The sequence below is a fragment of the Chamaea fasciata genome, unplaced genomic scaffold (genome assembly GCF_029207755.1).
Source record: "Chamaea fasciata isolate MVZ Bird 193981 ecotype frontalis unplaced genomic scaffold, bChaFas1.0.hap1 SCAF_12, whole genome shotgun sequence".
NCBI classification, from domain to species: domain Eukaryota; kingdom Metazoa; phylum Chordata; class Aves; order Passeriformes; family Sylviidae; genus Chamaea; species Chamaea fasciata.
In genome coordinates, this window is record NW_027094097.1 from 6,228,333 (window position 1) to 6,254,841 (window position 26,509).

A 26,509-nucleotide genomic window follows, 5' to 3' on the forward strand; every position below is an offset into this window, starting at 1 on the left:
GCTTCTCAACTGGTATTATCAAAAAGCAGACTCATTAGGTTTTCCCCCTACATGCAAAGCTAATCTTGAGTAGAAATTAGACACCCAATTACCTAAGCAAACCTCTACAAATAACAACCACATCGGTGTAATGCTGCAGAATGCAGTCCTGAAGCAATTAAGACCAAACCCCACCTTTTAATATTGATTTGTTGGGATATTTTGAAGTTCAAACAGTCTTATAATCCATACTCAAGCACTAAATAGAAAAATCAAAGTTGCAAAGCCAGGCTACGATAAACAGAAATAATAAAAACACAGCACTACTACATTGGAAAGCTTTATGAATTACGGTCTCTCCAAAGCATGATGCTATTTTCAAATATCATAGCTTGGAATGTATTGAAGTTTCAAAGCTACCTTAAAACTCTGAAATTTTATTTTGTATTCATTGTATCTTTCCTGTATTTTTAGTTAAACTTTGCAGAGAAAACACCTAAAATACAACTATGCTTAGACCATAACTAGCATACTCAGGAATCAGAATATTGTGTAAGATTTTTATACCTTCTGAATGCTTGTTATATTCAAAGCAATGAGAATTCAAAAAGCAGGAGAAATGAAAAGCTTTAAGAAGCTTTTATTGGCTTATGGTATTATTTCAACAAGTTTTGAAAAAGATATTTCATTTATGTCTGTCTAACTAGGACATCTGGAGAAGTGCCTAGAGAAGCTAACAAGATGAAATTGTCCAGCTCATAAAAAGAGTTCTTATTTATGCAATGTCTTATTTAGCATATGATGCCAGAAATCCCCTTTGTCTGAATGGAAAGAAGCCTCAGTGAATTCAGGACTTTGCAGAACTACTGTTTTTTGGTGGGTTTCTTTTTCTTTTTCTTTCCCAAGGCCTTACAAAGATCAATGTCCTTCTCGGAGTCGCAAAAGTTAACAATTACTCTCAGGTGTTCATTCATTAGAATCCAGCATTTGTAACATGCAGGATTATGTATTCTGAAGTAAACAGCAATTTATTAGTATTAAATACTGTTGAGTATATTCCCATTTTAAAAAAAAAACTCCTATTAAAGGTACACTGAGTATTCACAAGTGATTTTCAAGTCTGTTACATATTTTCTGTAAATGTAATTCAGTTGTACATGATTGGATAGAATGTTTTCCTTTCACTATATCATGTATCAATAGAAAAATTAGTTCGTCGTGCTCTTTCGAAAAAAATATTATGTAAAGCCGGGTTTTAAAATAAATGCACTACCAGCATATTTAAATATATTGCAGTTTCAATTTCTTACATAAGCCTACTTTTGTATTTTAGTTTATACTTAATAATTGCATCCCTATCTCAGTTCTTAAAAACCATCATTAGTATTTCCCAAAATAGTTGGAAGAATGACAGATACAACCAGTACAGAGATAAATGCAAATATAATGTATTAGAAATAGGCTTTGTTACAGGCATTTTCATAAGACGGAATTTTAGGAAAGGAACACACCTGCTCAGGGATAGGTCCCACTCACCAGTGCTATAGTTACAGTCACTCCTCTGACCATCTGTTGGGTTTGGGAGTGACAGTGGAGTGACCTCTGCAGGGAAATTGTTTCATCTGCATTCTATACTCAGCTGCTATATTGTTTCATCTGATGTAATTCATGACTTAGTAAAACCAAGTGTTGTAATTTTAATCCAGATTTTTCAACTTCCTATATAAAAACAGAACACAAACCAAACAAATTATTTTGTGTTTCTTGAAGTGTTAACACAAACCAAACATACATGTGAACCATTGGGTAGTTTGTAGAATTAACATTGATGGATTGATTTGACAGACACAGTGAGAACTGAAACCTCATGGTTTGCAGTTAAGAATATTGTTTGCAACAGATATTGATTGACACTTGACGCTTAAAATATTTTTGCAATAATCATAGTCCACTGGAGAAGATTAGGTTAAGATAATCTTTATGTACTAATGCTATCTGAACCACTAATTTCAGTTGTCATTATTTTTAGCTACACAGCAAAGTGATCCCGTAACTGCTGGAAACAGTTTCAGTAATATTAGGTACCGAAGTTTTCCAAATGGGAGAGAATTGTTAATGCTACTGTAGACTATAGACTATACCACACTCAATAAAAATCCACCAAGTCACAGAGTTGTTAGGCATGTTAAGTACAACTGCACTGATATGGAATTCAACTTCATATACTGAACTTGAGTAGTTAAATCAAACATACCTTTAAGAGTTAAATTTAATAATATCATAAAATTAAATACATTTGTTCTTCATCAGACCTTTTCTTATTCTCTTTTCAGTAAAATTGCATCTTTCTTTTCCTTTTAAAATTCTCTCACACTATTCAGCAAGGTCTATAGTACTGTGTACAGATACATTGTAATAAGGTTTCTGTAAGGGTGAATGTCAGACTCAACAGAAAGTCACAAGTACTTCCCTAAATAATTTGAAGAAAGAAAAGCCACTCTGGTTTCCAAAGTGGAGTATGTAGGTGAGCATTCAAAGACAACATTCTTCAAAGAGCAAACACAACACGCTGGAGTACAGAAATGTCAAAAAAAATTTCTTTTTACTTCTTTCATTTCTTTCAAGCTCATATCTTTATTAAAAGTATTTCCTCTACATGGAAATATTTTGACAATTTTTGATTTTAAACTTAAATCACTTGAAGTATTAATCATATGCAGAAGATTAGCTTTCTAGATTCAGCGTTCGAATGGCAAGTCAATATTGTAATTTATTATGGAGATAGCTTACATTTCCCCAAGCAAATTATATGATTAATCAAACTGAAAAGCAGGTGTATCCTATTGTAAAAATATCCATCATATAGAACAATTTCCATTGCTGTCAAGTCCTTTCAATATTTGATGAAGTAATTTTACCCCCTCCTTTCAAAAGACATTTCCTTTTATTATGTATCCTAAGACACTTTAACTAAAAACCCAAATCTGAATATTTCAATAAGGTTGTTTTATTATTCAGTAGATTCATGGAAATTTTACTAGGATGACAGAAAAAATTCCACACCATTCTGTCTCCACTAATACAGGTACACGGCTTCAGCTGGCAATATTACTGGGATTAGCATAGAATGATGAAATATTTAAAAGGAATTTTTTTTTCTAAAATCTAATAAATCAAATGACTGCCAAATGTCATTAAAGTGATGGTCTCTGACTTGAATATGCTTTTCATATTCAAATTTGAAAAGAAAGAGATGAAAGCCTGGAAAGGTTACTCAGTTTCAACTAATAACCTCAAGCACTCTACATTCACATGCATAAAAAATGAAATTGGCTCTATTGTCTAATTTTACTTCAGAAACAACTCTTTTCTTCTTGCACTGAACAGATGTATTAGCATCTGTATTTAAAGGGATATGCTGAGTGGTTTTGTTCGCCCCAAAGTATTTAGCAGCTATGTCAGACTAGTTTGTACACAGACAGTAGCTTATGAATCAAGTCCAAATACAATATCCTGTATTATAAAGTGTTCCTTTTACATATCTTAAAATTTGTTTGACATATTTAACACTTGTAATTGCATACAGTAGGCAAAGAATATTACACTTTTTCAAGGCTAGTGGGGTAAATCCAGGTATTCTGCTTTCTAACTTAAACCGAAGCAAATAACTGAGTCATACTATTAGAAAATTATAAGAAAAAAATTATCTTGCAGCTTAACAATCAAGATTACTTTGAGTCTCAGTTTTATTAATATTAAATGTGAATACAACATATACAAAGCAGAACACAAGCTGATTAAGAAAGATATTTACAAATAAAATTTACAGAATTGCTTAAGAACAGCACTACCTATCATGTCGTATTTCAACATTAATACAAAACCAATCATTTTATGTAGCCACGCTGAAAATATATTATAGGAATTCATTTTTAAACAACCATTTATATTTCTATGATGCAGAGTGAAGTATGTTATTTAAATCTATTCCTAAGCTGGTTTCTTTAAGCCTTGTCTTATTTATTAGGTACTGTTCAAGTGAGCAATGGATAGTTTGTCAATTACTGCTCACAAATAATTCTGTTTAATGGGAATAAAATTAGTCTTTACATTTATTATTTAAAACAAAATATAATACAAAATTTCACCGAACACAGACAATGGGCAGATATTAAAGAATATTAAATGCTTTCAAAAATGTCTCAGGGAAACTGGTTCAGTGCTTTCACTTCAGGTGAGGAAAACAAAACATGGGTAAGATACTTAGTCTATGTCAAAATGCTTTCTCTGCCATTTAATACTGACTCTTTGTAATTAATGATACCCAGAGATTTGGAAGAATCACTGGACTCCCTCAAAAAGCTTTAGCATTAGGGAAATACTAAATGCATTGGACATTACATCTGAATTTGAAATCTCAACTTTTCTCACCTTTGATTTTTGAGATAAAAACCCCTTGGTTACATCTGTAGTTAGTCTTGACTGCCATCTTCAAGCAGCTGTATATTCCATATTTTGATTTTTTTGGTCACAATAAAAGACTAACATTTTGATATGAAAAACAGAATTCCAATTGTCTCAAATGCTCAACAACAGTATCCCACAGAAGTAAGTGCTTTGAAAAATAAGTTTCTGCTTTCTGCACAGAACACCTGAGTTGAAAATACCTTGCTTATAGGACCAACGTTCCTATTTTTTACATCCACAGTTTTAACTAATATATTGCCTTGAAAAACTCAAAATAAAGGAAACTTCCAAACAGCAAGATCAACTTGAATCCTGTATCCACCAATGTTCAAAAATATGTATGCTTTACTCCTTAGCATTTTATATGTTTATTTCCAGAGTCCACTTATCCACTTCTATTTCAAGCAGAGTATGTAAGATAAACTATAGGCTATTCTCTAACAATCACAAGTAATCATCCATTTGCTATCAATATTTCAATCACTATGAATATTGATTAACAAATATATTATTGAATGAGAAATAATCCCCCCCCTCCTCTAGCCAAGTGCTGAATTCCTGTAATCATCTTATCAACAATGTCAGAACAGAGCCACAAAGGATGCTATTACAGGAACACCAATGTAATTCACGTGTACATAGACACAAACATTACTCATTAAGTAATTATGATTAACAGGGCAACACAGAATCATATACACATAAATATTGCAAAAAATTATTCTAGTCCTGTATGCAGTGACTTTTCATGTGAGGAATAATCACATATAATCTTCCCCCAGCATCACTGTTTTGTCATGAGCCAGGAGAAGAATGTGATGGCTCAACGTAAGCACCATGACAAGGTTTGATGCAACCCCTTCAGCTCTCATAGAATTAAGAACACATTGAACAAAAAGATCTATTTGTGACAGTGAAGGGAACTCTGGTTGCTGCCATTTTACCTAGTGCAGAGTCCACATGCATAATTTTTCAGACCAGCGTAAATTCACCTTTAATATCCTGAAAGGCATGAATTACTTGCTTCAGCTTGAGCCAATTCAATGAAGAGGTACTGGCCCTCTGTGCAAATCTCTGATGTACCAGCCATGAACTCTTTTTTCTTTCCCAAATGAAAATTTCTAATTCAGTATAGAGCACGAAACATTTTAGAAAATAGAAGGTTCTTGAGGGAAATGTAGCTTTCCCACCACAACCATGACAACTATACACCTGATCATGAAGTCACATTTGCACTTCGCTCATAACAGAACTTTTGATGGCTCACATGGTGCTTGTTTTCTCCCCACCTTGCCTCACACCCTTTCTGAAGAAAAACCATAAAATTGTTCAATGTTTCTCCTCAAGTGGAATTGGTTGTAAAGATTTGGTTTTGTATCTTGCATGTGGCACTGCCTGAACTAACAGATTTTAAAGATAAACTGTTTCTAGGGATGAATAAACACAAAAAATACAAATATATCTGTACTTGTTTGATTGGTGAGATACAAGTTTGCATAATTCTGAATTTTATTTTCTTCCCAAGAAGCCTGGAGAACTACATAAGCAATATTGTTCCTGTCCTGAACAAAGGTACATATACTCCTGCAGACTGTCTCAAAGAGATAACTTCACTTTTTTTTAATGTTTAACCACTCATCTTTGATTGATCCATTAGAAAAAATAAAAACCAAACACCACCTCTATCAAATCTCAATGCCAGTTAGCTACACATCTGCCAACCAGTCACACAATTAAGAAATTCAAAGGTTGTGTAAATTTACAACTCCTTTCATTTCAAAGGGAAGATATCTGCACATTTTTGGTACACTGAAGTTACAAAAATAAGATGAAATAAGTAGCAGTATTACGTAAAAACCTAGCCCAAGACAAATATAATAGGATTTCTGCCTTTGTATATACAGCTATGGATGTATTTTTCTATATGGAGATCACAGACTCATGTCTTGATTTAAGAAATAAATTAAATTTCAAATTTTTTTATTTGAAAGTTAATCTGTTTAGAAAAAAAGGACCTCAGTATGGGACAAAAGCAGAAGTATCAGTATAGCATGTTCACTTGTTAGGAGTGCATCTGTGGTAAAAAACTGTATCAAATTGCACATTTTTAATGTGGTTGTGTTTCTTATTTAGAATTTTAATAGTTAGTATTTGATGCTGTGCCCTGTCCTTGTCATTACAGAACAGTGTGAGAAGAATACAAATCTTCGAAGATGAATAGAACTTGATTCTTATAATATGCATATTGTGAAAAAATGATGCTTGATGATATTTATCAAAACTAATCAAACTCAGTTTCAAATCCCATCCTTTTCTTATAGACCTCCAGTTAGAAAAATACATTCCATTTGTAAAGTCACCATAACTTACTTCCACGTCCATAAGGTCTGATAAATAAGTCTCTCCAGTAAGCAGCTGAGGAGCTTTCTATTCATAACCTCAAAAAATTACCAGCTGGGTTGAGAATGACTCCTGCTGAAGCTTTTCCTGTAGGCTTACACATTCAGCCTAAAATTTGGCCTTCTACCTAATTTCATATTCTGACTAATTAGTTTTGTTACCCAAAAAAATAATGGGTAATGACTTAAGATTCTGTAGTTTTCAATCATTTTCAAAGCTGGTATATTATTTGGTATTATTTGTCCCTTTCCTTTCATTTTTTCTATCACAAAGAAGGACTTGCAGTACATGCTTTCAATTACAGCTCCAAGGTATATTTGACAAGGGGTAGATAGAAGTTTTAAATCCATCATTTCAGCATACTGTCTACTCAAACTTCTGTCATCTCACATTTTAACAGTTGCAAAACACAGCTTAGGTATTTCCTGGATTTTTAAACTTTCCTTTACTTTGGTTTCTGGATTATTGTGAACCCCACAGCAAACAACCACCTTAAAGATGGATAATGGCAAATGGTCCTTTTAAATCTTAGACCAATCAGTAGTCTTTGAAAGTAGTGACTACAAAGTTTAAGAAGTTACTTTTATCATACTCTGAAAAGATGGTTCTGTTTCATAGATTGTATTTCTTTTTTTATTAAATATGTTGGTGCAGCACTTTTACCTCCTCAGTTTCTTACAGAAGAAAAGCACAAAGCAAGAGAGGTTAGTTCTAGACAGGACTAGGAGAGTACAAAGGATTAGTATTTCTGGCACAGTAGAATTGAGCCAACTCAGTAACTCAGGGTAATACTAAACCCCTAAAATTTAATTCTCTAAATTCAGATTAGATATTCACAAAACAAGCCAGGTTGAGAAAAAAAAATTGAACACTCAAAAATCTCCCTGAATGTCCAAAGACATTCAAGTCTTGCAGAAAATAAGCGTAAAGAGAAATCATATCAGCCAAAATTTAAAGCTGCAATACAATATCCAAATACTTGCCTTTTTCTAATGAATACAGCTGGCACATAGGCAGAAACACACTGTTCAAGCAATTGTACCAAAAAAATCCATAATAAAAATAATAGCCTTTATTGCTTTGCTATGCATAAGCTTGAAGCTTTACAACTTCTCACCTTAGCACATGCACGTGCCCTTCACCAGGAGAACCATGAGCAATTGGCATTGCTTTTTTACTGTTTAAGAAACTTCCATGTCAAAATTAGTTACAACTTGAGATCTTAACTTACAGGTACACGTAATGGCTGCTATCAGTAAACTGCTATTTTAGAGCAAGATAATGCCCTTATGGTATCTGCAAGAAAAAAGAAAAAACTGGAACCACTACCAAACACATTGCGTTTGCCAGTAATTGTCTCACGGCACATCTTAAGACAACTTGGAAGTTGACAGCAGTAAATTTTATTGTGAAAACTGAATGCTATATAATTTCCTGTAAGGATCTGGTGTAGATGTGGGAGTGCAAAGGAGGAGGGGATGGAAGAGAAAAGACTTTCTTAATTTATTTTTTTTTTAATATAAAGACCATGCCAAAGAAAATGCAAATTCCCAGTTTTGATGTCTATTTTGAGGATCTGAAACAAGGCTTTTAATCAATGTATTATACATCAAATTGATAATGTTAACTTCTGATTATTCAAATGTATGAAATATTCATAGAGAACTGTCCAAACTTTTACATTTCTCAGACTTCTTTTCTCTATTAATTATCATGCCTGGAAGCTTTTTAGTAAAAGCAGCAGCCATCAGCCTGACTGAACCTGACAAGCTAGCAAGGCCCAATTACACTGGCACTCTGTGGCACTTTGATGTACTGGAAACGAAAAGAGATAGGGGCAAATTGTATAGCACATTATGTTAATGACTTGATTTAATCCAGCCACTAAACTTTATGTAGCCTGTTAAAAAAGATGCTAACACTAATTATGCCACTTTGGAAAGGAAAGAAGGGGACAAGCATTTCATACCGACAAAGTGAAGCTCATAAATGTTGTAAATGAAATGAAACAAAATGAAGTAATCTATGATTAATCATACATCATAGACAAGAAGAAAAGAGAAAGAAGCAAGTGGTACAGTTAAGTACTGGAAAATCTGTTAGATACCCTTTATGATCAACATATCTAAGAAATAACCATGAACTGTCTAATTTGCAACATGCAAAAAAACCTCAGTATGATCTTAAATGGCTTAAACAGTTTGGCATACAACTCAGATTTAGGGGATAATTAGCATAACGATCTCTAAAAATCACAAGTTTTATTTACAGTGTTTGATTACCAGCAGGATATTTATCTCAAAAGATAAAAGGCAGTGATTTTTAATCTTAAAAAAATACAACTTCAGTAACAATTTTGACATGCTGTATTGTATAATTAACCCAAGAATTTATATCAACCAATGCATATTTTTAAAATCCAATCTTTATCAAATACACTGTTGTCTTAATAGTTCAGAGGTTTTATTGTTTTATCTACCCTTCATGAACATGCATTTTTGTTACCATAGGAACAGATCAATGGAGAAAGGTAGAAATTGGTGAACCTGAAATGAATCTACACACAAAGTTCTTGCAAAAGTACTCTTAAATGCTCTTAAATAATTGCGATAAAAAAAATACATGATGACTAGAAAATTACAGAACAAGTGTATTATATTTTGACTTAATAGAGATGAGTAACAGTAATTACAGGAGAAAATTTTTTAACATTATAACATTATTAACATTTTAACATTATACATATAAACAGTGCAATTCCCTCTTCCAAATTACCTTCTATATCTTTCTGAAGAATATATGAGTGATAGCATTTCTAAACCTCTTCTATAGCTTAAAAAAAGAACAGCTTTATTTCTCACACAAAGAACTGCTGTTGCTTTGTAGGATGATTCACAGCCTTGAAAAGAGCATTTAAAAAACAATCAAGCTACCTCTAGGATATCACATTGCAGAACATTAAAAACCGTGAAGTCTGATAGGATCTACCAGTACAGCCCTGGTCCTTAAAAAGAAAGCTAAGACAGATCAGAAAAGTATTAACTGTTAGAAGTACCGTCATCAGTTTTAAGTACTAGTTTTATATTTTTAACATTGTTCAATCAAGGCTAGATCAAAAAGTATGAATTTTTTTTTTTTTTTTTTTACAGAATTATCCTACTTGAAATACTGTTTAAGGTAAATTTTCCTAATTTGTATTAATGTTGTCTTATATATGTCCTCATGGTAATTGATTGCTGGTTTTAAGAATAAGTAAAGAGAACATGATTAGTGCACTTGCCCACAAATAATAGAAAACGAAGTACACTGAAGTGATTTGATACTGTACATATATATCTTTACTGAAAGCTGATGTTAGATCCAGCAAAGCTACTCTTAGAGGGCATTAGGTTTAAAATATCTTTTTTTAGTCTGGCCAAATAATTGCCACAAACATTGTGACTCAGTCGTTTATTAATCGTGAATAATGGACTTGAAATAATACAGTCATTGCTGTCAGTTTTTATTGCTTCAAGAGCATCATCACCTTGATCTGAAAAAACATTAGAAGAATCACTGTGGTTAAACCCTGTTATTGCGGTCCATCTGAGTTTTGCTGAGGAACCTGACAGCAATATAGGTGCTTTACTAACAAATGAAGAGTAAGTGTCAGGCAAATCTTCTCTTCCTTTTAGAAGATTAACTCTGCAAATCAATGACCATTAGAGTCATCTAAACTGTATTTTTTTCCTGGTCTGTAAAAAAAAAAAAAAAAAAAAAGTAGTGTTTCCCAGATGAAAGTTGAAGACTGGAATGATATAAGCCCTGTCATGAATTGAGGTTAGCTTTATACAGGAGTAGGGCCTGAATTTGTGGATTTCCTGTGACTATGCATACATAAAGAATAATGTATCCTTTTTTTTTAAATAGAAAAGTAGTTCTGTATGCAGGTAGATTATTTCAGAGTATTCTGGGTTTTTTTCTTTCTCTGAAGCAAATTACTTACAAACACAACAGGGATTCAACACCATGTTTTTCCAATTTTTCCAATGTATTCTTACGCAGAACCTGCAAACAAATGAACATGAAATTTCAGCATTCTGTTCCTGCTTTTACTGTAGACTTGGTATCATGGACTTGGTCTATTTCAATGATAAACAGTTTAAGCTCAGAGGTGGAACAGGATGACCTGCCTTTTATAATCTTTAAATAAATCTGCCTCAAACAACTTTAAGTCAGGAATATGATAAGACATACTACCCCTCTGTCTGAAAGGATTTCCAATAGCAGCATTGGCTGTTATCTGCAGACAAAAGGAGCATATTCATTAAAATAGTCTTTAGAACAGCATAGTTCTAAGGAAGAATATAAAGACATTTAAAATAGAAGCCAGGTTTCCTTTAATATTTTATGAATCTAGGTCAGATACCAGATTTTTGCATTCAATTACAATACAGTTTCCATTTGGGAAGAAAATAACACCACCGTATCCACTACCCAGCTTCAGCTATAAAGTACACCAGAATATAATTTCTGTCATGGAGCTTCTCATAACGAGGCAGCTCCCACTGCTAGTAAGAAATGTATAAGAAAATGGAAAGAGACACAGATCTATTAACAAACTACAGCTACTTATTCATAAAAATGAATTCTACCTTCTGGTTCCAATTCCTCAGTTATTTCTCTCTCATTTCCAGAAGTAATTGATGTTTGGTCAGCTAACTGCTCCTCTGACAGATGTGAGAGCTTTTCTGTCTCCTGTTAAATTTCTTCAGCCATCTCCACCTTATCATCTGTTAGCCTTTCTTGCTTCACCTTATATCCCATATGCTACATAAGAAGATACACTTACAGTCTTTATAACATCCTTTGAATTGTAAAACTTACTGAAGTTCAGAACTTGAAGAGTTATGGCCCATATTCATTATGCAAAGCCTTTAAACAATGGTATTGCTTATGCAGCACAGGAAACAATGAGAAGTTGTCAACTGCAGTAACAAATAATTGATTCAGTAAAAAGAAATTCTCTAACGATGTATATTTGTGAAAACATAACTATTATAATCATTTGGTACCTGTCAACATATATACAGCCTCTTAGATTTCCAGATTCATTTATATTTCAGCTCTTTCAGTTCTACAAGACTCAGTTAAAAAAAAGGAAACAAAACTAAAAAAACCCACTCCACTACTGTCTTATTCAGTTAGCAATTTTACAACTAAATTATACAATATTTTCTGTTTCAAAAGCAAACTAATATCATATAAAAAAGAATCAGCCTTGTCACACAGTACAAACATTCTGTAAGGTAAAATACCTTTAGTACACAACTTACTCTGAGGTAATCTTACTCCCTTGGCTCCCTCTGAGTTCAGTTACATGCAACAACACCTCCTCAATGGATACAACATTGCAAGGTTATGTCCAGGATGGAAACTTAGTGACGACTTAGTGAAGTCAACCATGTTAAACCCTACAGAATTGAGGCCCCCTGCGCTCTCCTGAAGCACAGCAGCAATGCCAGCGCCTCGCTCTGCATGGGGAACCCCCCCCAGGACTCACACACCCCAAAATCTGCCACACTCAAAGGACCATCACAGACAGCAAGGCCTGGGCAGATCCCCATCCACACATTTCCAGAATCTTCCAGGTCCAAATGCTGCTTGTTGGGAAACACAAAGAGATTTGATGTGGCTTATTCCCTGAACCCATGGTAGGTACCTCTTAGGCTGACAGGTACCTGTACACACATAGAAATAGGTGCACACATCACATTTCCTGTGTATAGGAATTGATTATGGTATCAATGTTATTATTTCATATCCACAGCCAAGTCATTGTTATATTGTAGTTAACCCTATGGAATTGCTTGGTAAATGTTAAAATACTCAGTGATTAAGTGCTGCTAAACTCTTTTGCACCCTTATCTTTGCATCTGTATCTTGGCACACTTATTCCCCTTTGCATTCCTGACTTTAGTATAAATAATTCCAAATTGCTTCTAATTTGATCTTCCTTTGTATGTTTTAATCTGTGTAGTAAGTGAGCCTTGCCAACAAACTCTGTAAGGACATGTTTTCACTAAATCATATGAAACCCTGCTTTTGCCAAAACCTTTGACAGTGTTTCTTCAAGTGGCCAAACCACTTGTTCACAGTACCTATTTAGGTATATGCTGAAGCCACTCCATTTATTCATTAATTCCCTCTGCTATGTATTGGTATTTTTTAGAGGGAAGGCAAAACAAACTCCATCCAAACAAGAGCAAAATGTGCAGAGCCAGAAACTGGACTTTCATGAGTGCCTTCCAACTCAATGTGTTCTACAATTCTGTGATTCTGTGAGATGATCCCCCTATGATCCCTTCCAACCTGAAGCACTCTGTGATTCTGTGAATACTTCTGCAGTAGTAATGATAAAAAGTTGCAATCAAATCCCAGATACACAGGGCTTGAAGGGAATTAGAACATCTACACAAGCTGCAGCAACTTAATAGCAATTGAAAGTGTAGTACCCTGCCAATACAGTTGAGTACAAAAAGCTATGAAGCGCCAATCTGGGGAAGGCAAAGATTGCCACATAATTATGCCTATAGGAAGGAGAGAAGATGGAGGATGTTGCCTCATTTTCCACATTCAGCTTAACTAAATAATAGTACAGCCCATGATATTTTCATGCTCTGAATATCATTTTAAATTTAGCATTATATAATGCTAGTCAGTAACAACTGACAATATGTTGCAACTTCATGTTCATGTTGCTTAAGGTATCTTTATTTATTTTAGTATCACTTAAGGACAATTTTACAAACACTTGCTGTGGTCAAAGAAAATGTTTAAATGTTCAATTTAGTATAACATGTCTGCATCTAAAAAAAGCTACACAGAATCTTAATGGTAAGCACATGATGAACTGAAGCCATAGCCATAAGAAGATTTATTCACAACAGGTTGGTCCACTTCATTCCATTAGATCATTCACAGAAATACACTATTTTAAATATACACATTTGAAGAATCAAGTCTAAAATTTTTTAGGTTACTTCCTGTCTGTGCTCCTCTTCTGTAAATTTTATATATTGCCACAGAATATAACACAGTGTTGAGATACAAAAAAGAGATTGCAAAGTCTTATATATTCACTGAAAAGTTGTCCTACAGCATGGGAAAAACACATATGAAATAATCTCTTCAGTAGATTAGAAGAAAAATGTATTATTGTAAAGGTACACAGCTGTAAATAAAAATCAGTGTGTACTAAAAATATTAAAACTTTCTGAATTAATGAAGTTGAAAGACAATTAAACATGGCCAAGGGCCCGTATAGGCTTCACGTAACTTTGTACAGTAAATAGAATAGTGGCTTACAATTTGAGGGAGACTGTCTGATGGGCCTCTTTTCCATAAGAGCTTTCAGTGCAGAGGAGAGAAGAAACACTGAATAAAGAGTAAATATTAACCCAACAGAAGAAGAATAAACGCAGATGAAAAAATATGAGCATCATTCAGCATATAATCTGTATTTGGTCAATTTTTGTACTTAATAGCTAGTCATAACCTTAGCATATTGTACAAATGTTCACTTAAAAGGCAGCTTTGAAATCACCAGCAATAGAAACTACACTTTTCTGGGCAATATTCCTGAACTTCAACATAGGTATGACCTCACATCTTGAGAAAATATTATATTTTTTCAGAAAATACCTCTTTCTACTTTGATCTTGTCAAGGATTGCATATTTGTCTGCTAAATCAGATTTGATAGCCATCTCTAGTTTAGCAATTTGCAGTTTCATTTGCTGTTCCTTTGATTTCCATTGCTGTTCATGGGTCATACAGAAGACACTGTAATAAAACATATGGCATGTGAAAAACTTTTAGAAATCAGCTTCAACAGAAAATAATAAAGAAAAAAGCTTTTAATGGCACAGAGACCACTGTCATCATGTCTTAGGAATTAAGTAAACACATGCTGGTCTGCTGCTGTTGAAACCAAGGCGCCTTTCTCAGGCTGCGGTTAAAAAACATGAAAGAGTTTGTGGGATGAGCAAAGGAACTGGCCTTAATTTAGAGCTCCAAAGTCAAAAAGTTGGCAGCATGCAACATTTGTGGGGCTAGAAAAGGAATTCAGATGCATATCCCAGAGTAATCCACAACTCCAAACCTCAGCAACTGACAACTAACAAAACCATTCTTTCCGCATACAAAACCTCTTAATGTAGAGAACTGGGATCATCCACCTGATTCCTTTTAAATCTGTGAAACATGCAGAGCATAAAGTCAGTTGCCTGTTCAAAGGAAAATGCTGACCACAAAGTGACAACAGTTTTCTCATACTGTAAAACAACAATTCTGATACTGATTAAGAAGCACATTTAAAGTAATCTTTCTCCTACCTTAAGAAATAAAAACCAGAGGTGGGCCAAGAAATTAGAATAACTTTTTTGCCTGTAACACATTATTTACTTGTAAACTACCAATCTATGTGCAATAAGGATTGCGTGGGCACAGAACCAGAACTGCTGAAACCACAACAAAAAGTGTTACTCAGATTAAAACTAAATTAAGTACATTATATAATTTACAGTGTAATTCTCAGTAGGCAGAAAGACAAAGCTATGCAATGAGTTTTCATTTACATTAGACGGTGAGCGATATAGTCTTCATATTACTATATTTGCATTCTTATTTACTGGAAAAATGTCAATCTTCACCAAACACAAACCAGTTTATTCACTTCTGTACTCAGTGAAAAATCAGTAATTGTAGGGTTTTGTCAACAAAAGAAGTCAGTTCCTGAACTCTTTGGTGAAGTCCATTGGCTAAAAAATTTTATATTTTACCTACGTCTATCTATTAAAAATCTTCTGATATCTATTTATTTATCCACCTATGTCTTCAAGAGATTTATGTAACATGCCTTGACCACAAAACAAGAGGAGAAAGAAATGCTGCAGAAGGGACAGCCCACACAGGTTAATGGACTCTACATGCTAACTGAGAGTTCTGAGTACCTGTGAGTGCATTTATACCTCATATATTTGAAAAATGACTTTAAGATCAAAGAAATAAAATATTATAGTTGTAAACCCCAAAGTATATAGGGTTTATATCCCTGATATGTATTTTTCATTAAAAAGTTCTATATCCCTGTATTTTGCCTTTTTCTTATACTACATCCAACCCATGTACACAGTTCTCTAGGCACAGATCATTTTATAGTATGACCGTTTTCACAGCATGCATCAACTTAAGCAAAGCTTCTAAGTCCTGCAGTAATACATGCATCACTCTCCTGTAATTTTGAAGGTAATATGCAGGCAATAAGATGCACTGAACCCACAACCATTCCACAGTATTGCAAAGGTACAGAAAAGACTTTGTGCTCTAGTTGCTTAGAGTTTGATTGGCTTCCATAAGGAAAGCATAACTCTCTTCGAAACAAAAGAAGTTTGTTTGTTTGTCAGTTTTTATACTCCTGAAAATGTTTTCAATTTTGAATGACCACAACACCCAGTTGTATGTGTTTAGGTACAATTACTTCACATGAAGATGCAGCCCAGTATTAGTTCAGTTTTCTAGAAGACTGTGCTGGCAGAAAAATCATTAAGGATTATTATGGTTGGCCCTCCGGAATTGAGATGTTTAAATGAAGAACATTTTAGAAGACCAGTTTTATCTGAACCTATACAATGCTAATGTTTATGTCAGTTTGAATTGAGTCCACGTGTGTTGCTTTCTTCTTTTGAATTTTAAGATTACATTTACTTGAATTCATGTGGAATTTCTTTCATATTTACTGTATTTCACTGGAGTTGGAGCCATCTGTGTAACTATAATGGTCAACCACATCTGGCACTATTTCCTTTGGAGGGAGTTTAAGCATTGCTAGATTTGCATTACAAGGTCATATGAAAACAATTCCTCCCAACCTTTTAGACAAACGAATTGTTTTCTTGGATTCTGACTGAATAATAAGAGTCAACTGACAAATTCATACTTGTTCCCTGCAAAGGTTTCAGATCCACTTCTGCAGTCTTGGCTTTGGCAAAAATCCCATCAATGTCAAATAAATTTCCCAAAAATAACTTTAGCAAAGAATGGGTTTATGCACCTTTGCCTCCATTAAAAAAAAAATATTTAAAAAAATATTATTAATTAAGTGGCACCTGCGGACACTGGCCTAACTACTGCTGGCACAGGTAAGCTCTAGTAAAATTGCTTTGTTCAAACAGGCAACCAAAAAAGCTGGCCATTAAATGGTGGTTATATAATCCTTCTCTTTCTAATTTATTGAAACCTATACAGCAACATGAAATGCTGAAAGAGAGCATATGAAATGAGAGCATATGAAAAGACAGATCATTTTAGTAAAAGAAACACCATAGTATAGGTTACTGTGCTATAATGGAAGCTTATTTTCAATTTCTCGTGTAAAATATCTTTTTAAGTCATTCCATTATGTTTTCAAGTAGAAAATTTCAAGACAAGATTGTTAATTTCATTTATTAGTAAGAATTATTTCTCTGAATAAATGACAGAGAATAAACAAAACATCATCAGAAATATTTATGACATGATCAAATTTTGGATCCTCCAGCAATTAACTTAAATGAGAGACAAGTGACCAACTTCTCCATATGAAACTCTAAATATTGTGATTTTACAACTATTGCACCTCCTAAGTAAGAAAAAAAAGTTTTAAACCATTTGTTCTCACAGGTTTTTACTACAAAAATTTTTAAGTTCACTGTAGACCATATAAAAAGTGTATCAAACATTTTAAGAATAATATGAACAAAATTTGATATCACTTACATTATGCTTAGTCAATGGTATTCTTTTGATAGACATCACACTGACAAGCCAAACGAATTTTAAGAGAAGAAATAATCTGGATACAAGAAAAGACTTCAAGGTCTACTTTCTGCAATTATTAGCTGTAGGACATGCATCTGATTTTCCAACCTCTTCAGTGTAAAAGACAACACAGGTAGACAGTAACGGAAAAGTTTATTTGAAGGTCATGTTTTCCTTGACTCTAATTACTTCTTTTCTGTAACAGAGAATTTCTGAATCATATCTTAACAATGTGTTTTCATTTTCTTTTTGAGCACTGCTGATAAAATTTATAGATCTTATTATGTATAGGAACCTTTGTAAAAACTCATTTGAACCTATACAAAAATTGCAAGCAGAATCAGGGAAGGGCTATTAAACAACCAAACCACCCCTCAAAAATGAACACTGGAGAAGCTGTCAAATAGCAGACTTTATGTAAGTTCATTGAGACATGCTCAAATAAGAGCTTTTAGAATTTATGCTCAAAATAAAGTCACTCCTACCTACTTTTAATTACATTTTTCATGAAGTAATTTACTATTTCATGAGAATTAGAAGAAATATGGAAGCTAGTCTATTCCAACAGAGCTGATGAAATACAGCAGAGCAGCTGAAGAGTTTCTATATACACAGTCATGATGAACACCAGCATGAACATAGTTACAAGTGTGTAAAAGCACCGAATATTTACACACATACTACAGCACACAGTATATTAAGATCTACTAGAAAAGGACCAGAATCAAATTTTCTGTATCCAGAAACCCTAACTTACCTCACGCAGCTTATCACAGTTTTTCTTCAACAGTTCATTCTCTTTTTCTGGATTGTTTACTCTTTCCTGTAATTAAAATGAAGAGAGAAGTTTCAAGGAATGCATAGCACAAAAGGAAATGACAATGACTGTGCAAACAGAAATAGCAAATAATTTTTAGGCAGTGTCAGGCTATTATTTGTTCTTTTAATACAACTGTCTCTTAGAAGATTTATAAGAAGGTAAATTCACACGGATTTACATTAGGCCCAATGTCTTTTACATGCTGTTTAGATGAAGCTGAGAGTAGTACGTTGCTGTTGATCAACAGCATCTAATCACATTCTGTCTTATGCAGAACAATATAAAAACCTGGAGCATCATATTTTTGGATTCCCTTTTAGTAAGTGAGTATCACTATTATCTAGGGCATGGCTTTTGCATAGAAAATATTTTTATTGACCTTATAGAAAAAACACACATTTGCTTCCAAAGTACCCACTACGGCAGGGTATGTCTTAAAGACATGAGATACTTAAACCAAGAATATTTACTCCCCATGCATTACAACACTTTAAAGGTTTGGTGAAAACACCTATGAGGTAAACTTGGTCATGTAAAATACATTTACATGAACCAAGCAAAAAGCAGGTGGTAAAACTAAATATAAATTTCTACAAAATGCAACAGAAAAATCAAGTAAGTTTTCACTCTTTTCCTCATGCATTGAAGAAAATGGGGGAGAAATGATTTGATGTTTAGCCCTGTATCTGGACAACTTGTAAGTGATGAGTGAAGTCCCTCAGTCACTAGACAAAGAAACAGAAGTGACTGATTTGAACTGCTGAGTAAGATGTAACACTATAATTAAATCAGGTTCAAAGAATTCTAGAAACTAGCAATACATGATCAATAAACCAAGTATTATGATTTTTTTTCTATTAATAAACTACTTGTTTAGTATCAGAATTGACACAATATCTTATGCTTTAACTTCAAATATTGTCCAAACACCAGAGTTTGGACAATGTGGCACAGGGATCAGGTGTGGTTCACAATTCTATGAAATACAAACAGCATTTCGGTCAGAAGTTTTCCTTTTGAATAGGATAAAAATATATACAGTACCAGGTCAGTCTTCTAGGTATGTTTGAAAGGTCTATTCACATCCCTCCATTGAAACGTATCCCAACATTTCTATTTCCCCTTATCTGTATCCACCGCCTAAAGTAAAAGATTCATTCTAGCTTTTGCCCACAACCTCACCTCCTCTGTCCCTCTGTTTGAAATAGTTACTGATTGCAATTTGTCTTGAAGATGGAACCATTAAACTGCCCCTCTTTAAGCTGTTCATTCCGTTCATCACATTTTGCTAACAAAGCATCATGGTTGGTCTTTAAGCTCTTTAGGCTCTATGAAAAGGAATGAATATCCAGAAAAAAATAAAATAAATATCACTTAGTAGAATATTACAACATAGCATATTCCAACAGTGGGCTCCCCTGGCAGTATTTAGTGCATGTATTCTCAATGTGGTCAACAGGAGACACTCTTGATCCAAGAAACTGAACGCATGGCTGGGGGAAGGTGGCACTCTTGGTGCTCTCATGAACATTAAACCATCAGTTCAGCCATGATGAAAACAACCAAGAAATACATCTGTTCAGCAATTAAAAGATTTTGCTGTGGTTATGGTGGTTAGACATGCTGACCAAAAAACACTGCAGCAGCAAGCAAAAATGAATGTTGACCACAGTTATGGTAATTACAGAGCCTGCCACAGCTCTGTTAACCCTTAATTGTAGATATATAATTGTTTCATAATCCTCATACACTCAGTTCTATTTTCCTACTAGTAGTACTTTAAAAGGGGACTTTTCGATTTCTTTTACATTTTCATTTATTTCAATGAATGACATTAAGGCACATTTAACCAATTTTAATATTAAATGAAGAATGCCGATAGAACCTCTATTTTCAGAATATTAGTTAATACCATAGTGGCTATGTTCCACAAATGTTTTAATAAAGCTTCATTCGTTAAGAATTTCAATGTAAATCATATTCAAAGTATGACTTGAAACAACAGAGCACAGAAGCCAATCTTCTGTTTCATAAAATGAGTGTATGAAAATTTATGCCGAATACATATGTGTGTATAGGTAGTGTTTAATGATTGCAGACAGAATAAAGTTAGCTTCAGTTTCTTCAATATACTATTTCCTCCAAAGTAGTTGAAGAGAGAGGCTGAATCTGAACCCTGTACAAACTGCTTCTGTTCACTTGTGTCTGAATATACAAAAAACAAATAAAACCCCATTGAATACTAATCACCAACTTCATATTCAACCGTTCATATCTCACTTCTAAGTTAGAAAATATAACAGAAAATAAAAAATATTAGCAGTTAGTCTTAGTTCACCAAGTTAATAAAGTGCATTGTTCATCAACAATCTTTCTTCAGTGCTCTTCTTGTTCTGCCCTGTACCTGTGAACTCTATTGCAAAAGCTTCAATGAATTACACCTTAGAAATAATTTTTTACAGTCTTCGTATCTCTCCATAGTTTATTTTTTTCTTATCAAAATCACAATCCTTAAAGTCTCTAACCTTTCCAACTGTGCAAGTGAACTCATTTTTTCTTGACCATCTCTTAGCTTCAATTTTTCACCTGAAGTTCTATTCCACTTTAACACACAATATAGGAAGATAAACAAACTGACTAACTAGCCACTTTGGCAAAGCCAAGGCAAAGACAAAAATACTGAAACATGCTGTGTTATATGTGCATGTTATGTGCCATCTAAACTAGAAATTCTGGATTTCAGTTATTTACATTTAGTAAACACGTCTCAAACACCTGAATTACTTGAAATGGGAATACCATTGGATCCATTCTCTTATAACGAAAAAGAGCTACAGAAAACACTCATCGTCCAAAATGCATCTTTCACTGTGAATATTAGAAACAATGTCTTCAAATACCAGTTTGAGTCTACACACGTGTTTCCATTCAGCTGCTGCCAAGAAAGAGACAAAAGCACTCCATGTTTGTTGTAAATTACCAGAAAGTAGCACATGATTTAAAATGGAAGAGTTTACTTATCACTTTCTATTTAAGAACCCAAAAACCCATGTGAAACCTGTCTCCCCTGGAGTTTACATAGCTCACCCTGTGAAAAACTAGATTTGAGCTGCTAACAGAAAAGCTGCTTTTGCAGAAAGGATATAAGTATTGCACCAACAAGGGGAAGAAGGCAAAGCACAGCAATAGGAAGAAATGAAACAACATGGGGAAAAAAGGAATGGAACAAAAATGTAATGGCACAAGTGCAATTTGGAATGCTAAAGAGTAAGAGCAGTAGGAGTTTACAGGGATTGCTGGTGCTTGCAGCTCGTAAGGCAAGGATATTTTACAGAGTTCTACTGCAGTTAGGACTCCCCTTCTTACAGGAACTCTCCCATTTCCAAGCTGCCAATCATACAACCTCTATACGCACATGCAGCTCTCCAAATACATATGGGAAGAAGCAGGCAGGAGCTCTATAACTAAAACCTACAGAGAGTCTACCATGCAACTGAACATTCTGGTGATATTTTCATAAAACTGTTCTTTTGATAAAGAAAATTATTATTCACAGTAGCTGTCTAAAATAATTTCCAAGAAAATAAGAACACAAGTTAAAACTGAGTCTGAGAAGAAAACAGTCAAACCTCCCTAAATTTATCAAAGACTGATAAAGTGAGGAGGTCTGTCTGGTATCTCTTTTTTGGTTAATCAGTATATTTAAGTCAATATTTAAATCATCAGGAGTCTCTCTCAGTAGCCAGACAACTTGGTTAATTCTTCACAGTCTGCCTGGGATGACTTTGCAGACAAAAGCACTAAGACCTCCTAGACTCTTCTGAAAAAAACCCAAATTTAAGACTAAAAATCCTTCCTCCATTTAGAGCAGCTTGAGAGAAGTGTAATATGTGGCTCATTTTCATGTATGCAGTATTGACACAAAATCAAGAACGTATATTTTTTTTCCATTTACACTGGCTTATGTGATGAGTAGAGAAATGTACTGACCAAATTCCAAACATCTCTTGAAATTGGAGAAATTTTCCTTCCATTGCTGAAAGAGCACTGCTTTTCTCAACCAGTTGTTTACAGATCTTGATAATTTCCACACTGTCCCAAATGTTTAGTCTTCAAATTAAAAAGAAATGAGCTTAGAAATACAAAATTAATAATTATATTAGTTTTGTTTAGAAAAGTTGAACTCTTTTTACAAATCAGCTTTCTACAACAGCTTTTTCAATTCCAAAAATTTGGGAGGTTTAGTGTGTAATGCCCAAATTAATTTCTTCTTCTATAATTCACATTACAGAATATAAGTAAATAAGCATGATGATACAGCAGCTTTAAACAATGCATCAACATCTTTGATTATTGTATAAAATAAGACATGACAGAAAAACCTTCCATCCCATACTTAAAGAGATTATTTGTTCTCCACTCACTTTTCCACCATCTGAAGTATTTGGTGCCAGCAGAATACCATTTTATGGAATTCCCTCTCATAGTTTAAACATATCAAATTCTGCTAATAAAAGGGTCTTAGCAACTTGAAACACCTGAAAGCTTGTACTCAAACATGCTGCAGGTGTATCTTAACTACATGAAAATGATTTATTATTTATGTAGATATTCTTACAATTCTAAGATTACAATTACAAGATTTGAGGATAGTTTGTATTAATATAAATTATTATAAATCCAAATAAATCCTTCACATTTTAAAAGGTATTTTCTCTTCCAATATTTATCAATTTTAGACATATTGGACACACTGTCACAATGCCACGCTGGAGCAAGAGAATGGACTACAAAGCTTACACATCTGTAAACCAGCTGAATACATGAAATATTTTCCTTTTATTCTTCAAAATATCAAATGCTATAGTGTTTTGGCATTGCCCGGTGAATTGTCCTTACACAAAAGATAAACAGTGTCACAAATTGGAGATCTTCCCCAAGAAACAGGCCTAACTCAAGGCTAATACTATCATGTGTCTAAAACATGTTATCTACACAAACTAAAGTTGTGGTGAGTATAGACAGCAGCACTGTCTCATGCTAGCTATTTAAAAGCTAATGTAGTGGCACGTTTTTATTAATCTTGTTCCACACATCAAACAAAAGGGTCTGATGCCTTCAAAGGCCCTTTCTTTTCCTTTCTTTTTTAAGCAGGGGCTTTTTTTTTCTTTTTAAGTAGAAAAGGGAGCAGATGATAGTGAAATTTATGATGTACAGATGTAAACTCCATAGCTTCTGACAGTCAATATTAACTATTTTTTCAACAGTGAGTGAAACAGCATTTGATTTAAACAGGTTTTAGATACTAATATTATGGATCAAATTATTCAAATTTGGAAGTGAAAAATTACTTTCTATTTGGATGATTTCAAATTTTGCAACTGTAAGAGCTAGAGAAAACATGTGCAATTAATCGCTCATTACTGCATTACATTGATCACAATTTATTTATTTAATTAAAATATGCCTAAGAAATGTCCATAGCGTCCAGGTATATGAAAAAGAGCTTGCTGATGAACAATGAGATCTTTTCAGGTTTTGTGGGCAAGGCACAGTTAATTGAGGAAGACTCTGGTGGGAAGGATCATTTTTCTAGAAAAGAAGTCACAAACCAGTAGAATAGAAAATGAAGATCTACACAGGCTTCTCCCTCCCACGTAGGTATATTCTGCTCCCTGAGCATCTGCCCAGGTATTCTGATATTACTTAAAAGTAGGGGTTATATACAGATTTAATAGAAATTAACTAGTATTTAACAACACTGTCTTTAGTGCCCAAAAAGTTAAAAAAACCCCAAACTGCCACAGAACAGAAGTCAGAAAAAGAAAAGGAACTAATATCCCTTTCGAGGCAATACTATGAATTAATGGGCAAACTGATCTAGCTCTATGCCTTCTACCACAACTGCAGAAATAAGGAACATGAACTCCATCCTTCCTTTAAACCTCATCTTCATGCTGGCTTTGAAACTCTGAAATGGAAAACGAAATTAGGAGAAAGTGACTCTTAAAAAAACTAAGAATTATCTTCAGGGTTAATGTCTGAAGTACACCAAAGAGACAATCTCTTTTCCAGACCTCTTATCATTTGGATTAAAAGCATATAGAGTGGAGTCCCAGTAACAGGCTGGGGACCAGCTGTGTGGGAATGGGGCACTGATAGCAACTTACACCAGAAGGAAATGATTAAAGAAAGGATCTTGACCTCCACTGTACAAATTTATGCCAGTAAATCCCAGATGGCTAAGCTAATAAAACTGAGGTCTAATTAAACCACATCCCTTGCATCTTGTCTTTGCTTCCATATGAGCAGGACATGGATACAATACTGAGACCACTCTTAAGGAGTCCTGACTATTGTGTTAACTGGATTAGTGGCTCAAAAACTTTACCCATTCATATTCAAAACTGGAAAACCAAGCAAGTAAAATACCTATCATCACCAAACTTCTCAGGGTCACTTGCCCTCTGTCTGGCAGAATAAGCAAAAGGCTTTTCAGCCAATTGTTCTCAAACACAAATACATCAATGGTGAAGACACAGAGTTCCAAGCAGAGAAGAACAGAACGTGAATGTTTAGTACTATCTAATAGATCAACATACATCTAATTGATGTATGTAGATCTATTAGTTGATGTTTTATTTGTGCAATAAAACAATGCACACAGGCTGTTCTAGATAACAGTTACAAGACTCCCAAGAAAGCAAGCTCATGAAAGTCTCTTAAATATAATGTTCATGTATCCCTTTAAATTCTGGCTCTGCTCATCAGCATAAAAAATACACGACTTCGAAAACACAAGGATTAAGAGTCTGCCATAAAGTATTCTGGTGGCAAAATTATAGAACACACACTATTCTACATATGCACTGGTGGACATTTTTGAATTTATTTCCTAGTATTTTCAGTCAGACCCAGCAACCCTCAAATACTAACGTATCTTCTATCAGGTTTCAAACTATAAATAAAGGAAATATTTTCAGAACTTAACTCATGGATAGTAACTTAGGCCAATTATAATGGTTTAGATACAAGTAATTTGATAAACATAAAAAAGGATCTGTACTGCTTTTTAGAGCCTGGACGTATTTAAAGATTTTTTTAGTGGAATTTGAAGAGCATCTTTACTTTCAAACTCCTTAAAAGTTTTCACATAAATATGGTAGTTGATGCAGAATTTGGATGTTATCTTTGATTTCTGTCTGCTGTACTTGAAAAAGAGTGTTTACACAAAAATAAAGCATAGAAGTTCTTCAAAACAGATTACTTTCAAATAATGAAAAAAATATTTTAAATATTTTCTGAATTCACTGTAGGCACAGACTGAGAAATTATTTATGATAACAACTTCTTTAACCTATTTAAAGTATATAAAGGAAATTCTGAATAGGGGAGACTTATGACTCTGTGAATAATTTAATAGCAAACATTATGATGTATTATTTATGTAGCACCACTGATGCACAAAAGAATGCTCACACATAATAACGGGGTCCCTCCCTTTAGAGGCAGTTAAAGAACTGACGACATATTTCTCATCCAAGGAGAACTTCCATTGAAATCAAACGAGGAAGGACTGCAGGATCATGCCATACTAGATCCTTAGGTAAGAACTGAAGGTAAGAGTCTGAAACTGAAAGAGTCAAAAAGGGGAAAATACATGCAAAGCTGTAGAATTTTGCATGTACTGTTTTGCAAAAGCAAAAAAGAGAAAGAAAGAAAAAAAGATTTAACTAATAGAGGATTTATTATGAAAACATTCTGCATGTAGGTTCACCTGACTGCTGCACTGCACAGCTACCCCAAATTTGCTACTCAACCCTTATACAAGGCCAATTGTTTTCTACTATTTCTAGAATCCAAATTATTCATAGGTAGTAATGAAGATTAATTTGCTTGCTATGAATTTATACCTAAAATTTTGCAAGAATTATATTGAAGATCTTTGGGATCAATTTGCTATGGTATTTTTAATGCAGATACAGTACGGTATATTTATTCTTTG

The 26,509-nt window shown here is 33.9% G+C and overlaps 1 protein-coding gene across 1 annotated transcript in view; it reads right to left on the reverse strand.

Annotated features, from left to right (window-relative positions):
• Positions 1-26,509, reverse strand: part of RPGRIP1L (RPGRIP1 like) — a 46,107-nt gene that overhangs the window by 11,506 nt on the left and 8,092 nt on the right. Inside the window, 12 exon segments of the mRNA XM_066194879.1 lie at positions 1,516-1,694; positions 2,916-2,920; positions 10,263-10,378; positions 11,481-11,655; positions 11,737-11,813; positions 14,530-14,669; positions 16,825-16,831; positions 18,447-18,515; positions 19,689-19,745; positions 19,748-19,830; positions 22,507-22,614; positions 24,381-24,475. Coding sequence (XP_066050976.1) covers positions 1,516-1,694; positions 2,916-2,920; positions 10,263-10,378; positions 11,481-11,655; positions 11,737-11,813; positions 14,530-14,669; positions 16,825-16,831; positions 18,447-18,515; positions 19,689-19,745; positions 19,748-19,830; positions 22,507-22,614; positions 24,381-24,475 — 1,111 coding nt within the window.